The 17,528-nt window shown below is 33.8% G+C and overlaps 1 protein-coding gene and 1 pseudogene across 2 annotated transcripts in view; both read left to right on the top strand.

The window, feature by feature from the left end:
* The window catches only part of GUCY1A2 (guanylate cyclase 1 soluble subunit alpha 2), a 262,757-nt gene that overhangs the window by 223,386 nt on the left and 21,843 nt on the right, over positions 1-17,528 (top strand). Inside the window, exon 8 of one of the 2 annotated variants that reach the window (XM_074357102.1) lies at positions 7,234-12,453. The exons of the other annotated variant lie outside the window; for it this stretch is intronic. Within the exon in view, the coding sequence (XP_074213203.1) occupies positions 7,234-7,237 (4 nt within the window). The 3' untranslated portion in view covers positions 7,238-12,453. Of the gene's footprint in view, positions 1-7,233; positions 12,454-17,528 lie in introns of those variants that run through there. 2 annotated transcript variants of the gene reach the window in all.
* On the top strand, positions 7,888-12,453 carry LOC105067609 (HIG1 domain family member 1A, mitochondrial pseudogene; annotated as a pseudogene).

The following is a 17,528-nucleotide window of genomic DNA, read 5'->3' as shown; positions in this document are numbered from 1 at the left end:
AGCAAATGTTAAGGATCTGTGTCACAACTAGAAACCCTGACATTTTCAAAATGTTCCTCAATGCTTATAAAAATCAGAGGAATAAGATAGAAAAGATGTTTGTTTTTATTCTTTTGAATAATGAATATAAATTGGGACTCTCTCAAGTTAAATATATTCTGGGTACAGACTAAAACTTCAAACTATCTTAAAGGTCATATTTGACAACTCTACACATTTTTGATGGCTGAAGTCATCCTTATTTTGTGTCTGGTAGATATCTTCTCACCCACTAGGTATTAAGCTGCATGTGGGCAGAGATCATGTCTGTTCTTGTTCATTGTTATAGGCCCAGAACTTACAAACAATGTTTAGCACATAATAAGCATACTATAAATGTTTGTTGAATTAACAAATAAATGCATTGGTAAGATAAGCATCTCTAGAGTGAGAAAACAGTATGACTGTCTCCTACTTGGTAGACTTTGGCTTAATGCTAGGCTTTGGTGTACAAGCTATTTCATTAGTTCCATGACTTAAATGACTTAGAAATCACATTGCAAACCTGTAGTAGAAATAGAAATATCAACCATTGATGTTTTTTAATATGGCTACCAAAAAAACCCCCTGAAATAGACAATTTAAATACACAGATAATAAATGTTGATTTATAAAAACAAAACTGGTGATACTTTTGAAGCTTTTGATACCACATCTATATAGAGGGAAGTTAAAGTCTTTTAGATAAAGGACAAGTATTTCCAGATTCCTGAGGCTCATATGAGAAAGGGGAAGAAATTACAAATATAAAATCAAGAGAAAGTTGCTTAAGAGCTACGTGTCATTCTTAAGAGTTCTTATGTAACGGGTTTTGCCTCTTTTAAATTTCTCCCAATTTTTCTGACACAATTCAGGGCATAGTGCAGATGATCTGATCATGATTCCCACACTAAATGGAATTTGGGAAGTGTCTCTAGATCAGTGTAATTTGTGCTCTAGATTACAGGGTAAGGAAAAACTCCTAAAAAGTCAACCACCTCTTTTATATTCTTTTACAATGGTGATGACTTTCCCCATCGTGGTGCTAATATTTATGTTTAAGATTTGTGTAAGTAAGTGCAGATTTTCAGAAACTTCATTTTAAAAAAAATGACGTGTAAAGAATGGATCAACTGTGTGAGTTCACACGCTGGGCTTGAAGGTCATGGCCATAGCTGGCTTTGTTTACAAGTGACCAATAAAGGATACCCCGCAAGCCACACAGAGTCTGTGCATTTGGGCGCTGTCTGAGCTTTCCTTTTTTCACATTAGTTGAGTTTGTAATGATCCTTGGTGATCAATAAGTTCTGAAAAATTGAATCATGTCAACCACCACAACATTGAAACATTGTGTTCTGTTATGATTTGCCCCACTCCCCCCTCCCCCGCAAAAATAAAAAATCAGAAGGAGTAATAGATGGGTGCACTGAGCTGCTATCTGGGTAGACTGCAAACGGAACTTTCTGTGACTGTTCCCAAATCATGTAATTCCTACTAATATTTTATAAAAATACTATTATGAATATTCTGTTCTCAAAATAACCCCTTTCCTTTGTCTGTTCCTCCTTCCTTCTCTTCTTTCAACAAATACTTGCCAAGTACCTACTATTTTCCAAGCACTCTGATAGACACTAACTAAATTACAACAATAAACAACATAAATATGACCTCTGGCTTCATGGAGGAAACCACAGACCAGATAGTGGGCGTAACCAAGTAAACAATTTGTTACGATAGACTAGTGCTGAGGTCAAGAAAACCTGGTTAGAGTGTTAGAGCAAGCGGAAGAGTGGGCTAAAATGAGGAAGAAGAGAGAAACTGAGGTCAGAACAGCTGAAGCTGGTAAGTCATGTTAAGGTAATGTAAGTCCGCTTAACCCTAAGGGCAATCAAAGATGTTGAGGAGTTTTGTGCAGAGGAGCGACTTGACCAGATTTGTACTTTACAAAGATCTCCAAGATTGTAGAAAGAAGAACAGATTAGCAGGTGGGAAGGGCAGCAATTGATTACCCCCAGTGACTGAAGGCAGGTGGTCCTATTCCCATTACCTTGATGGAAATGTGGCTAATTACTCAGACCCCAGAATCCCACCCCTTGGTTGTTTCAGCTTGTCTTCCCATGCTTCAGAAGAGTGACTGGACTCAGTGACCTTTGACATTCATTTTTATTTGAGATATACATTTAAAAACAATGCACCTTGGTTCCTGATAAGTTTCTAGGAAATTAAATTTAGGGCTATGATCTCAGTGTGACTGGGTTTTCAGATTCTGTATCTGTTTGTGCCTAAGTACTTTCTGTTGGTTTTATATACCCCAACGTATAGGCTTCCGCTGTGTATAATTGTTCTATTCCACGCTGCACAGGCGATTTATGAACCCACAAGTGTAGAGCACGCTTCCCTTTGCCAGGATGTTCAAAGTGGAATGCCAGGCTGACTTCTCAGGGACATGATCTATAAGGAGATAGACTTGAAATTTCTTAGTGTAAATAGGAATTTGTGAAATAAAACAGAATATTAAGCTCATGGGAGCTTGAAATTTCCAATTTTCTTTCCTGAATTAAATGCTGTAGAATGTCCAATATTGTCTGGTTATTTTGAAATCTTCAGAGTTTTATATTCAACTCATTTTTAGTAAGATTGTATAAATACCACAAACTTTATGAGAGTGGATTATTTAGATACTATGAGAAACTGAAATAAATTTTTTGAATAATTCATTCCAAATGCATTTTGCCTGAAATATTTACGTACTTGATTTAAAAAATTTTTGATAAATATTTTGAAAACTAAAATTTAAAAGGAATAATGTAATAGCCATGATCCCACCACTGGTTTAAGACTTTATATTCACTTCAGATATTCTTTAATCAAAGTAAGTAAGACATTTCCTTTGGGATTTTTCCTTTCTTTCGTTGGGGCAAATGCCCTAATGAATTTGGTGTGTTTCAAAGTCTAGTGTTTTATACATTAACTATCTCCTATGTATCCATAAACAATAGAATTTTATTTGTTTTAATTTGCCTAAGTGATATTTATTGTATGAACTTTTCTTTAACTTTTAAAAAATGTCATGTTTTAAAATCTGTTCTGTTGAAACATTTAGCTCTAGCTCACCATTTTAATTACTATACACATTCCAGTACATGATTAGGTCATATTCTAATTTTTATGCATCTGTTCCTCTATTGATGAACTCTTAAGTTTTGTTTTTCTAATTTTTAATTATTTCAAAGTGTGTTTCTATGAACATTACTTACCAGTCATTACATAAGTTAAGCTAATTTACATTTCATGTGATATAAATAATTGAGTTTCCTAAAGGTTACTAGAATTGGAATAATCAGATGTTGTTTATATCAAAATTTATTTTGTACATAAGGAATACAATTCAAATCCACTTCATAACTTTTATATAATAATCTTCATTTTTTTGGACTTCATGTTAGTCTTCTTGTTGCATGTGATAATGCCAAAGGACCATTTCCTCTTCACCTAGAGCACTTTATTTTGTTTTATTTCTGGACAAAAATAAAATTTTCATTGAGTTTTTTATTTTTCATGTTTGATGTTTTTATTTTTCTCTAATAAATGTTATGTTTGCACCCATCTTTGTTCCCACTCATCCAAATTTTAAAATAATGCACATGTTACAAACAACTGTGTTTTAACATCATGCTACTAATCTGTGAAGTTGAAATAACTGCTTATATTAAGGACAGTTTCAGCAAATTTTGAAATGGCATGAATAATCAAGTGATTTGCCTGAGCAGAATTAATTGTATTTCCTTGCTACGTGCAAACTAAAAATGTAGAGTCTGACTACTTTGATATAAAATTATCCTTAACCTTTAAGTATTTTTGCTTTTCTCATTTAAAAATTGATCTATTCTAGACTTTTCAGAATGCCTATTTTTCATTCACTATGAGAGGCCTCTTCTTTGGTTAAAACCAAGTTGCCTTCTGACCAGTTTGTATAAACAGCTCATCACATCAGGCGATGTACAATGGAGCAGGATAGGTGATTAAGTGAACCAGAATCAGAGTTCCTAGGTTGAAATCCAGACTCTAAAATGTATTGTCTATGTGAAATTTAGGAACTTAATTTCTTTGGGCCCATATTTCTCATCTTTAAATTGGTACCTATTTCAGAAAATTATTGTTAGGATTAAAGATGAAGTTTATAAAGCTCTTGATCCTTGAAACATAATAGACATTCATTTACTGTTTCAACATGTTTGTTCCATAAAGGAATAGACTATCTTATTTCTGTACTTGATTCTCACATTTTATAAGTTTATCCATGTTGAGAGATATGTGATAGTTGGATTACAGGCCTCATCTGACAATTCCAAAGAAATACTCAGTTTGGTAATTTGGCCAAAGGCACTTTGAGCTGACTCAGAACTGAGCTAGTTAGTAATCAGCTTATTCCTACAAGTTTTTATTAGCAAAGTTGTATTATTGATGACTAAGTCTTAATCATGTGATTAAAACTGGCTATTTTGATGGCAAATCCACAAATTTCAGCAGAGATGCTGTTGGGGAGAAGTATTTTCCTCTATCCTTCCAGGTTCTTCTGGATGCTCTAAGAATTAAATTGAAATGGGGCAGATTAACAGGAAAAAATTAAACAAAAGTCTAATAACATGTATACATGAGAAAGATCCAGGAAAACTAAGTATCTCTCCAAAATGGCCAAAACCCTCACCTTAAATACCATCTTTAGCTAAAGACAAAGGACCATGTTGAGGGTAATGGTTTGGGAATTCAAGGCCGGGAGGCAACTGATATGGAGATGGAAAAGCAGGTATTTGGTTAACAAATGTTTACTAGGCCATGCAGAGACAATGGAACATAGAAAGGAATTTTAACAACTAGATTTTGCTGGGTTCCTCCCTGTCTACCACACCTAGTTCGTACTATAGTTATGTATGGTGACAGCTCCTTTCCTGAAACATGCCTCCTATCTATATTCCTTTAAGCAGTTAGGGGGAAGATCAAAGTTTCTTCCTAAGTCTGTTGCGGCCTTGATTGTTTCCAGCTCAAAATAATTCAAATGCCAAAGAAACATTTTGGGGTGTTGAGTTTTTCTCCCTTATAGTACATAATTACATATATGTTGATTAAATTACAACAAAGGTGGCTTAAATGACATGAATGTATTATGTTACAGTTCTGTAGAATAGAAGTCTGATATGGGTCTCACTGGTCTAAAATCAAGGTGTCATCAGAACTGCATTCTTCTCTGGAATCTCTAGGAGAAAATCTGTTTTCATGACTTTTTCCAGCTTCAAGAGTCCACCTGCATTCCTTGGTTCGTGGCTCCCTTCCTCCATCATAAAGCAAATAATATTGTTGCTGAAAAACTGGACTCTGTAGCCAAATTGAGACTCAGAGGCAGAGTTTTGGGAGAATTAGAAAAGCACAGCTTTATTGCTTTACCAGGCAGGCTAATGCCTTAGAGACGGTGAATCCATCTAGGGGCTGGGCTCCTGTGGTTTTATAGAAAAAACAGAATAGAGAGGCAGCAACAATCAGGGCATTTTCTGGGGTGCTGTATTCTTAATCTTGGTGAATCCACCTGGTGTCATGGAGAAACTCTGTTGGGTCTCTTCATTCTTCTGAGGCTATCAGCCTGTGACCATCTTCCTGGAATACAGCTTTTGGGTTAAAGGATAAGCTATTCTGGGTAAAGAATGTATAGGGAGTGGAGAATATAATGAAAAGGTTGGGGGTTGTTTAGCACAAATGCAATTGAGCAAGTGAAGCAGAGACGGGGTTTGTCAGAGAAAAGGGAAAAGTTGCAAGAATTTTCAGTCAGACTGAATCAGCAAATAGCTCTAGCATCAGGGAAAGCCATTCTGTTAGTTTCTTACTCTTTTGATATTGCATCTTTCTGGTGCTGCTCCCACTGTTGCAACTCTTTCTGACTCTTCTTCCTCCCTCTTCTACTTTTAAGGAACTTTGTGGTTACATTGAATCCATTGGATAATCCAGGATAATTTCCCCATTTTAAAGTCAGCGAATTAGCACCCTTAATTCCACCTGTAACCTTAATTCATCTTTGCCATGTAACTTAACATATTCATAGGTTCTAGGGGTTAGGGCATGGACTTTTTTATTTACAACAAAGGGAAAATCTAAAGTCTAAAATCTGCCTAGAACTGTACCCCCAATTCTACTTATACTTTCTCATCTTTTAGAATTTTTAAAAAATGTGTATCATTATGTTAAAAATCTGGGAAAGAAAAGGACTTTTGCAAGATGAGTTCTTTGAGTTCTAAAGAAGTTCTACCAAAAATAGAGCAATATATTTCTCACAGTTGTGGAGGCTGGAAGTCAGAAGTCATGGTGCCAGCATGGTTGGGTTCTGGTGAGAACTCTCTTGTGGCTTGCAGATGGCTGACTTCTCCTTTTATCCTCATGTAGCAGAAAGAGAGAGAGAAGCAGGCTCTGATGACTCTTATAAGGGCATTAATCCTGTTCAATTCCATGACCTCTATCTAATTCTAACTTATTCTTAACTTCATAACTTCATCTAATTCTAACTTATTCTTAAAGGCCCCACCTCCTAATACCATCACATTGAGGGGTAGGGTTTCAACAAATTAATTTTGGGAGGACACCAACATTAAGTCCATAACAAGGACTGGTTTTTTTTGTTGTTGTTGTTATTTAAGAAGCGGTAGAATGTTTGGCTTGAGGAGGAAATTAAGGAGTATTCCTGAGAAACACAGAATTTTTATGATGGCTGCAGTATCCTTACTTCTCAGTCTTCCCTTAGATATAGCTAGCCCTATATAATCTCTAAAAAAGCTGGAAACTCAAAAAGTTGTAATACTTAACTTGCAGTCTTCTTTAGACCACTAACATCAAACTTAAAACTCCACAAGCCACATTGTTCACGTTAGAGTTTAGTATAATAGGTTTCTAGCCTAAGAATCAGGAGAACTGAAATCTCACCTTGGTTCAGAGATTAACTTTTTGTGTAGCTTTTGACAAGCCTGGTAATGTTTCTGGGCTTGGTCCCTCATCGCTACAATGAGGGAAATTACCTAGATGAACTCTAAAATATCTTTTAGCTCTAAAATGTTACGATGGTAATAACAAACATATATTGAATTACTTTTTCTCCATAATCAGTTTTTCCACGTTACCTCATTTGATCTTCACAGTGAGCTTGTGTTAAGCATTGTTATTATCTTCACTTTTCAGATGAGAAGAAACTGAGCCTTTGAAAATTTAAATAAATCACCAAGAACACACAGCTAAATAATTGTGGGAGTCAGAATCCAAATCCATAGCTGCCTTACTCTAGAGCCTGAGTTCTTATCCACGGCTAAACTGTCTCTGTTGGTCAATAACTAATGATAAGGAACAATAATTTCTGACTATGCTCTGTCTGGATGAGAGGATTTCTTCTGCAAGACAGTGGTAAAGACAGCCATATGGAGCAAGCTGCAATCAGAGCAAGGGAGATTCTGTTCCTTTCCTATTATGTACGTATTAATATGCCCACATTAATACTTTTGCTTTCTTGGAGTTCTTTTCATACTCAAGGTGATAAAGAAGAGGAGCGTTCTTCCTAAAATTTTCATTTGGCATCTCTGTATTTCTAACCATATCAGTATCTCTTACTCTGGATCTGAACATGAATATATATGACAAAGCTGTGGCAAATAGAGTCCTCCCCACCACGTTAAGCAGAAAACCATCTTTTGTGTCTGTGATGCTAAAACATTTTGTGTCTAATGCACACAAAGTCACAGTATGAATAGAGTCATAATGTTTAGAATTTTACTTCATAGACAATTTAGAGGAATGCATCTTTCTAGCATATTGAGAGATGCATGGAATAATTGAAGAAAGATGGCTACTTGGGTACAGTTATCTTTGCATGAAAAAGTGAATAGTTATTAACCTAGCTAAAAACACTAGCTAGAAAATCTTTCAATATTACTATTATTACAAGAGTAAAATACTATATTGTAAATATTTATTCTTCTTCCTATAGTACTTAATGTGGGGAAATATAGCCAAAGAGCTTCAAGAAACTCTGCCTAGTAGTTTCCTTGTAGCCCCATGTTTTTAAAAAAATCAAAACATTTATCTGCGTTAGTGACTTTATTTATGTATTTTTCAGTATTTGGGCTGGCATTTTACTGTCCTATGATTTTTTTAAGTGATTTTTTTGATCATCTTATTCTTTGTAGAAGCAAAAATGATACTCACTATATAATTTCAAGAAAAATAATTAATAAAGACAAATGACTTCATAGTGTTTACAGAAGGAAAAAATTAAGCTGTGCATCAAGAATTATATTTCTATATATTTTTTAGTTACAACAATATTAATGTTATCCTATTAAAAAGGTCAACAAAAGTCACATGCAGCAAAACTGAATAAGATATTCTACTTATTTAGATATTTTTATTTTGCTCTTTCTTCCCTTGTCTCCCTGCTGTATCAAAATAGCATTTTTTCCCAGAAAGTATAATTCTGAGGACTGGAAATCATAAGCCTTCCTAATTTTTAAAAATAAGTCTGGTCTGATTTTTGACAATTTAGAATATCCCACCTCAAGATTCCATATAATTACCATCCCATTTAAGATCATAATAGTGAGGTCTTTGAGGGTCAGAGTGTAATGCTGCAGTTATTTTTATAGTAAACGTTGTATATATTTAACTATTGGCTCACTTCTATAGGTCTAATTGCTTAAATGAACTATCAGAATCAATGCAAAAATATATAAGTACTGTGTAATAATAGTTATTATTTCATAGCTATGAAGTGAAAAAGTGGGACTGGCAATTTTGATTTTGTGTGTGTGTGTGTGGTTTTATTCACTGTTCAGCATAGATTTGGTCTATATGATTAAGCTCTAGTTTGAATGTAGAACTATTGCTGGTCCTATGTTAGGACACATTCCTTACTCTGTATGAAGAGTGTTTCTCTTTTCCCGTGACAGTAATGCTGAAGGTTAATTACCTACTTAGGGTTCAAAAATTAGACACTAATCTGGTTTGTGTCAACAATTCTTATATGGCAGACATCTATTAATTTCACACACACACAAAGGAATTTCTATGAAGTACAAAAAATAGCTATTTTATTGGCCATAAATAATATGTATACAAATAATACCAAGTTTAACTAAATTATTTACATTATTTAGATCACTGTAAAGTGAAAACGAAATTACTAAGATAATTGAGCATAATCTGAGGCAAGAGGGGAAACCAACACATATTGTCCTTTTCCTTTTCCTTTCCTAAAAAAAGTCACCATTACAGGAGACTGGGAGGTCAATGTTTATTTCACAATTAGCACAGGGTAAAAGATACTTTTTGAATTTTTTAGATGTTTACATTTCAGCTAAAGAAGTAGAAATGCAATTTTTAAACATTTTTTTTTTGGCTAATCAATTTAGGTAAAATCTGGTTTTAAAATCCAAAGTAGAACATAGATAAATATAGTATTATTGAGGTATTGGGGGATGGGATAGCATTTAAGTCAGTCTTAAGGTTAGTGTGTTTATGAGTTTCCTGACATATTTTCTGTGCATACTCACATGTGCACTTTTCTGGAAAGATGTTTTTTCCTAATCATTAGATTTCCAAAATGGCCCATAATTTGGAAATCTTAAAAAATTGCTTCTGGCTGATTAAATAAATTAATGACCAAATAAAAGGTATCAGGAGACTGAAATTCACATTACTGTTCTGCCACTAGTTAGCGTATGATCCTAGTTATTAATCACATGAATAATCTTATCTTCTGTTTCCTTGTAAGTCAAGAAAAAACAAGTAGGTTTATATTATTTCCAAAAGTTTTACACCAACTCCTGGAAAAGAAAAAGGACACTAGTAGAAAAGTGGTGAAATCTAAATAAAGTCTTTAGTTTAGTTCATAACATAGTACTATTAATTTCTTAGTTATGGCAAATATACCAGAGTTATGTAGAATGTTAACATTGGGGAAACTGAGTAAAGAATATAGGGGAACTCACTGTATTGTCTTTGCCACACTTCTGTAAATCTAAAATTATTCCAAAATAAAATGTTTATTGAAAAAAATTATTATAGTTCTAACATCTAGTGAGACTGAGAATTTAATTCTAAATTAAATCTAATTTTGAACTTGGATAATATTGGACTCATATACCATTAGAGACCCATTGCATGTTTTTGAGCCTGGAAACAACATGATGAAAAGAAAACATTTGGAGGTGATGTTCCACAGGGAGGAAATAAGGAAAACTAGAGGAAATATGACTATTAAAAGGCAACATTGTTGTTCCAGACCACAACCAGGACTAAGGCTGTGTAAATAGAAGGAAAGCATGTAAGGTATGAACATCTTTAAGGAAATAATTACAGGACTGACTAGGCAAAATCAAACAGCTCTTCTGTGTATTGTGTGGTCAATGTGGGCCTTGGAACTGGAAAGCTATTTTTCACTCACTTCAAAAATAATAATGCCTGAATGAACTTTACTTTAAAAAGTCTTTAAGATTTAGCCTGTAATCAAACTTTTTCTAAATCAATTTCTCTTCCTCCTTTTTCTCATTTATGTACATTGTTCTTTAAAAGAATTCACAAAATTTTATACTGTATTATATTGGATTGTTTGTATATTAGATTGTTATATTAAGTAAATAGATCTGTTTCAATTTCCCTCAAAACTAAGCAGTCCACTTTCAAAAAAAACATAATCATGAATTGTATTGTGAGAATACATTTTAAGATGTAATAAAATAGAATATGTTGTAGTAGCAAAAGACAAATATATGATATCAATTATATGTGGAATCTAAAAAAAATATGATACAAATGAACTTATTAACAAAGCAGAAAAAGACTCACAGACATAGAAAACAAGCTGATGGTCAAAGGGAAAAGTAGGGGGTTGGGACAAATTAGGAGTTTGGGATTAACATATACACACTACAATGTATAAAACAGGTAAAGAACAAGGACTCACTATATAGCACAGGGAACTGTATTCAGTATCTTACAATAATCTATAATGGAAAAGAATCTGAAAAAGAATATATACATATATCTGAATTGCTTTGCTGTACACCTGTAACTAACACAATATTATAAATCAAGTGTACTTCAATAAAAAAAGAAAATGGAATGTGTTACGAGAAGTCATTTTTAAACTAGAAAATTGAAATTGGTCTTAATTAGGACTCAGTGTTTCAGTAATCTGTCTCACTGTTCTTTTTTGTGTAACACTTCATGAAATGTGAGAAGTCTCTTCTCTAAATGCTATGCTAAGAATTATTTTCATGGCTCTGGTTAAAGTGCAAAGACTCTCATGCATTAGTCACCCATTGCTGAATAAAAATTGCTCTATAATCAGCTTTTATGGTGTTGGCCAACACAACAGTGTTTTCTGTGGACATCCTGAGGCTTCCTTAGATTTGCAAGTTTAAAACTCATTGGTTATGTTGCTTTCCACGACCCTCTCTAATTAGAGTAGTGTATAAATTCTCAACCTCCACTAGATGTTAGAGTAATAAATAATCTTTGGAATAAATTAGATAAAAATCTTTTCCCACAAGGAATTAAGATCCAGAGAATTTAAATGACTTAACCAGTGTTATTAGCTAATTTATTCCTATGTTGCCTGTAGGGGAGGAAACCTAAAATGTAAGAGATCAGATTTACAGAGTTTATGCCAACTTCTCCTGTCTTTCATAGTTACTACCTTACCATAGTTTCTCTACACAAAAATTAGTATTTCTGAAAAGCATTCCTTTAGCAGAATTTGCAAGGAAGTTTTGCTGTAAAATATTGTTCAAGAAGAGGTAGGTTAAAGAAATGGATTGAAGTGTGAGAAGTTGTGTAGCTCTCTTCACACACTGTGTCAGCCAACACAGGTGTTTCTCTTCCTTCATATGGTGAGGACCAGGGATCTAAGTGTATCTGAAAAGCTAGAGGGACACCATTTGTCCCCATTGGAATGGCAGGTTTTAGAGTAATTGTTGTATATGGATTATATAAATGGAAGAGCAGGGGAAATACTAAACTATCCATTCACCTGACTCACATGTGCAAGGCAGCCCAAGGCTTTGTTGTAGGAACAGTGACACTTCATATGGGCTATTCCATGTATCAGGAATCCTGGGCAAAATGTAAACCTTAGAAGAGATGCTGTCTTGTTTTGTTGGTGGTGCTTGCTTTAGTCAGACATCTCATACTGAGGTTATATATTTATGTAGAAAATAGATTGAGTGATTTAGAAAATAACATGGTAATTTGGAACTGGCTTCCTTTCTTGCAGGCTTGATTTGCCTGGTCCCTAAATTACTGGTGACTAGTTCACTAACTAGGTCGTTCAGGGAGTCAAATTAGCACATAAGAAACATGTCACTTTTATTTTTTATTTTTATTTTTTTTACTGAGTTATAGTCAGTACAATGTTGTGTCAATTTCTGGTGTAGAGCACAATTTTTCAGTCATACATGAATACACATATATTCATTTTCACATTCTTTTCCACCATGAGCTACCACAAGATCTTATATATATTTCCCTGTGCTATACAGTATAAACTTGTTTATCTATTCTAAATACACCTGTCAGTATCTACAAATTTTGAACTCCCAGTCTGTCCCTTCACACCATCCTCCCCCTGGCAGAATTATAATAGAATAAAAATGAAATTGTAAAGGAAGATATCTAAATCATTAAAAGTGGGAGAGGGGAGCAAGAAAATATAAGTTTTTTTTTCTTTTTTAAATTTTTTGTTCTCAATAGGATGAGTTTGAGCTTATATTACTATCTGTTTAATACAAACAGTTGTAGTAATGGGTTAATATATGTACAAAAAAAGGTAACCACAAGTCAAAAACTTACAATAGGGTCACAAAAACTAAAAAAAAAAAAAAAAAAAAAAAAAAAAAAAAAAAAATCCAAGATAATATAAAGGAAAATTATCAAACCACAAAAGGAAAAAGAAAGGAACAAAGAGGAAATACCAAATCAACTGCAAAACTAAGTTCAAAATGGCAATAAACACGCATCTATCATTAATTACTGCAAACATGTCACTTTTAAGTGCACATGGTAATGGTAAAATGTCCACCTTCTTAAGCATTCCTCATGAAATTATTCTAAAGAAGACTACAAGTCAATGTTGAAATACCCCAGTTGCTACAGAATATCACATACTTTCGATGTTATGTAGGAATTCTGTTTGCCTTGTGGCATTCAGTTTTTAGGGCTGGTTGGCTCTTGACAAACCCTTCCAGAACAACAAATGGAATATAATATTATAAGCATCACTGCAACTGACAGTGTATATGTGTTTAAACCAAACCTGAAAAGCTAATAACAGAGCTACATAGAAGTAGCATTTATTTCAGAATTATACTTGTAAATATGAGAATAACTTAATTATGGGCTCCGATTTTGCTCTTTTGTTATTGCAGAATTCTATTTTGCTGCTGCTGTTTTAGAATAATTTTTAAACATTATCTTGAAAAAGAAATATGTATGTTAAGTGCTAATGCAAAGGTAAACGAGAAACACTTTTTAAATGTATGTAGTATGTTTGTTTTCTAAGAATCATACATGTAAAACTAAATAAATTACTTATAATGGAAGTCATTAATGATTTATGAGCAAACTGGTTTGGTCAGACATTATATACAAACTTTGGTATACTGCAGAATGCTTTGTCACATTTGTGAAATTCTCTGGTCTAACCTGAAATTGTATTCCATGGTAATAACATAGTAGTTGTAATTGAAATAAGTGAACATATTTTTTTAAAAAAAGGGAAGAAGAAGGAGGAAGAGGAGGAGGTTAAACTGTTGAAGAAAAGAAAAATGTTTGCTTTTTGTTTTCTAGCTCCTAAATATTTTCTTCAGGCTAATTTGCTTTATTTGGGACTGAAATCATTATAACTCTGTATGTTTTCCTTACAATGTATCTAGGCTAATTCTACTGATTGGTTCAGGAATATATAAAATAGAGAGCATAGAATTCTTTAAAGTTGTTTCTGCTTCTAATTTTTAAATAATGAAATCAATGAAAAATTGTTCTTTAAAAAATGTGCGTAGTTTTTCTTTCCACTCCTTCCCTTGTCTTTTACACAGAAAGACTAATGTGATGTTGGATTTGTCTAAGAAATCATGTTGGTCAAGGGGTAAAAAAAAAAAAAATAAAGTGAGGAAATTATTTAATTTACAAGAACAGATTACAGTTATCTTTTCTAATCACTCATTTGCCATCTCTTTTTAAGGTTTTGCCTGCCGACATGTAAAAGTTTTGAGTGAGTGCTTTGAATTTCAACTCTCTTTGGTATTTAGTCAGTTGAATGGGATTTTTAGACTGCTCAAAGTGAAAGCTGTTGATGTTCACAGGAACCAATAGAGCAGAATCATCTTTTGCTATTTAGCATCCTGAAATTAAGAATTTAAGAAGCATTTGTTTTGCCATCTACAAAGGAAACACGTGCCAAAATGTGCTCTCTCGAAAGCACCAGGCACAAAACCATAGAATCCATAGTGAGCACACTGTGCTATCAGTAGTTAACTCAAGATGGGTACAGAAAGAAATGCGCCCAGGTGTCCCCAAGAGCCTCTGTGGCTGTCTTGTACTTTTCAGGGACATACAGGGATATGCCCCTTTTATGAGAATTATCCATTTACTTGAATTTGAAAACCCACAAACTGACAACTCTATAAAATTGCCCCCCAAATCTGCAACTTAAAATGGTTGTAATCTTAAAATGCATACAGATGTGGTGAGATCCTTTCGTTTCACTTCATAGCGAGCCATAGTCTGACTTTCCTTATTTGGATGGGATTGTTATTTCCAAGGAATGAATCATTGAATTTCAGGGGATTTTTAGACTGTCTGATTCAGTAACTGTACTTTCATTGGGCCTAGCTTCAAACTGGTTCAGATTTTGGAGCAGTGGCACATAAAGCAGAAATACAGAGCAGAACCCCTTTTCTTCCACTCAGATGGACAGAAGAAGGGGAACAGGAAAAAACTGGAAACTACAAAACACTTAGAAAAGCACAAAGGATTTAAATCTTTTTTCATTTTCCTTTCTTGTAACTGTCATCCTTGTCCAGCACTCAAAGACATAGTGTCCCATGCCTTCATAATAGTCCAAATGCATTCCCTAGCAAAAACATATTCAGATAAATAATTGGCAATAACAGAAAGCTCAGATTTAATATAGCAGATTAAATACCTCAGTTTATCATTCTTCTTTTCTGAAATAATAGTAAAATGATAGTAAAGATGCAAAAGAAGTACAGCCCTCTCCTAAGATGTACTTACAAAGGGAAAAAGACTTAACAGTGGAAGAGAGCAAGATGGGAAGTAAACACATGAATGGCATTTCGCTTAATACAGAGGAAGAAGCTGAAGTGTCAGGTCCTACAGAGGAAGGCACAGATAAGAGCCAAGCATATGCACTCTAAATCTAAATGTCAGCCTATCACAGAGAGAGAGGGAGGGGTTGGGGGAGAGAAACTAATCAGAGAATTAATTTACAAAGCCCAACATATAACAGAGGAACTCCAGAAAAAGTACAGGAAGTAGAACCATCCCAAGTATTTTAAGAAGGAAGATATTTAATACAATGAATGATATACTTACAGGATCATGAAAGGGTTAAAAAGAGCAGATTCTAAACTGGGTATCTTTTTAAAAAATTATCATTGATAATTTTTTTATTTTCTTGATTTGTGCTTTAGTTTAAAAATAAGAATAAATGTTAGTTTTAAAGACATGATCATTACATAAAAAACCAATTCATAATAGTACAATTATGAAAGTAAGAATTAGCTGAAACTTTACAATGCTAGCACAGATACTGTTGACTTAAACTGGGTATCTTGAGATGATTTCTGTAAAATATAGAATGGCCGGTCAGACCTCTGAGCTGTAATGGTTTAGGTCTGGAGCCATGGCCACAGTCCTACTAACTTTGAATGTCAGGAAGCTGAGAAGGGGACGCCTAAATATGTAGTCCAGTGATTAGGAGGTTGGCTGAAAAAGTCACCAATACAGGGTCATTTTACTGACACTCAGGAAACTACAAACTGGAACCTTCTTCTGAAAAATTCTAATCTTGATAGCCAGTGTTAATAGTTGCCAAAGGAAAATGGAATCTACTTCACTTCTGACATTCAAATCTTGAGCACTTGCTTGCAAGTGAATCATTGTAGGAAACTAATAGTCACTCAGAAACTCACTTGCAAGGAATTTTGAAAAATGTATTTTCTAGCTGGGTGCTTATTTAAGCCATGTGCTTATCTAAAACTATATTATTTAGAAAGAGTAGATTTGGGGAGACAAAAAACTCTAGAGGTATATGTTTATTTTTCTTGAGATATTGAATCAAAATGGCTCTAAATTTGGGCAGACAATTAAGTAAAAGTTTATACTGAACAGTGAGATTCCCAGTTCATTTCCTCCATTCAGCTTCCAGAATGCTGGAAGCCAGGTGTAATGCCATGGATATAACTGGAACATTATTACTTGGACAAATTAGCCCAAGGGAAGGACTTTAACATGAGAGAGAAAGACCAAAATAAACAAGCAAACAATCACAGCCAAGAAAAAAACCCCAACAGCAACTAGTCAGTGAGCATTTGGAGGACATAGAGACAATATAAAGAACAACAACAAAAAAAAAAAACTCATTAAAAGGATGAATAACAGTGTCATAGATTTAAGATAGTAAGTAAGAAGAAAGCACATTAAAAAAAGAAACAATCATATATCAAGAATGAGCTCTTGACAATTAAAAACGTGATATCTGAAGCTTCAAAATTCTATGTAAGAATTAGAAGTTAATATTGGAGGCAATCTTGCAGAAAATAGAATAGAAAAATGAGCAAGTAAATCAGGGAGAAAAGACAACAAATTGGAGGCTCAATTTACCAAGTGCAATATCTAACTAAGCAAAAATCCAGAAGAAAATACAGAATAAACATAAAAAATTATCAAAGAAATAACAAAAAAATTCTCAGAACTGAAAGATATAACTTTCTATAGCAAAAGGTTCCACTAGTGGTTATTTTAATGAATAAAAAAGATGCATTGAAGCATCATTTTCACTAATTTTTAGAAAACCAGAGACAGAAAGATGATGGAATAGGAAACCAACAGCTGACTTTAATTTCCAAATAAGAATTTAATGATGGGTCAAACCAATCAAGTTGAGAGGAGAGTAAAATAAAGGTGTTTCAGATATTCAGTCTTCAAAAGGTCACTATCCACATATGCTTTCTAAACCTCAGCCATGCAACGTACATGATATATTACGGTCTCTTGCCTTGGTCTTAATGCATTCTTTAGTGAGCAGTAGCATGGTAACAAGGAGACAAATTTGTGATTACTCTGGTGGATAGCATTCTGAGTTGTTGCTCTCTCATAACTTTGCGTATTGTATAGACCTTTTCATTTGTGGACACAAAAGATTTTCCAATCTTGCATGATGATTTTAAACATGCAGGTGTTAGAGG

Source organism: Camelus bactrianus, chromosome 33 (genome assembly GCF_048773025.1).
Source record: "Camelus bactrianus isolate YW-2024 breed Bactrian camel chromosome 33, ASM4877302v1, whole genome shotgun sequence".
Classification (NCBI taxonomy): domain Eukaryota; kingdom Metazoa; phylum Chordata; class Mammalia; order Artiodactyla; family Camelidae; genus Camelus; species Camelus bactrianus.
The sequence above is the reverse complement of the archived record's forward strand: the minus strand, read 5'-3'. Positions and strand labels throughout refer to the sequence as shown.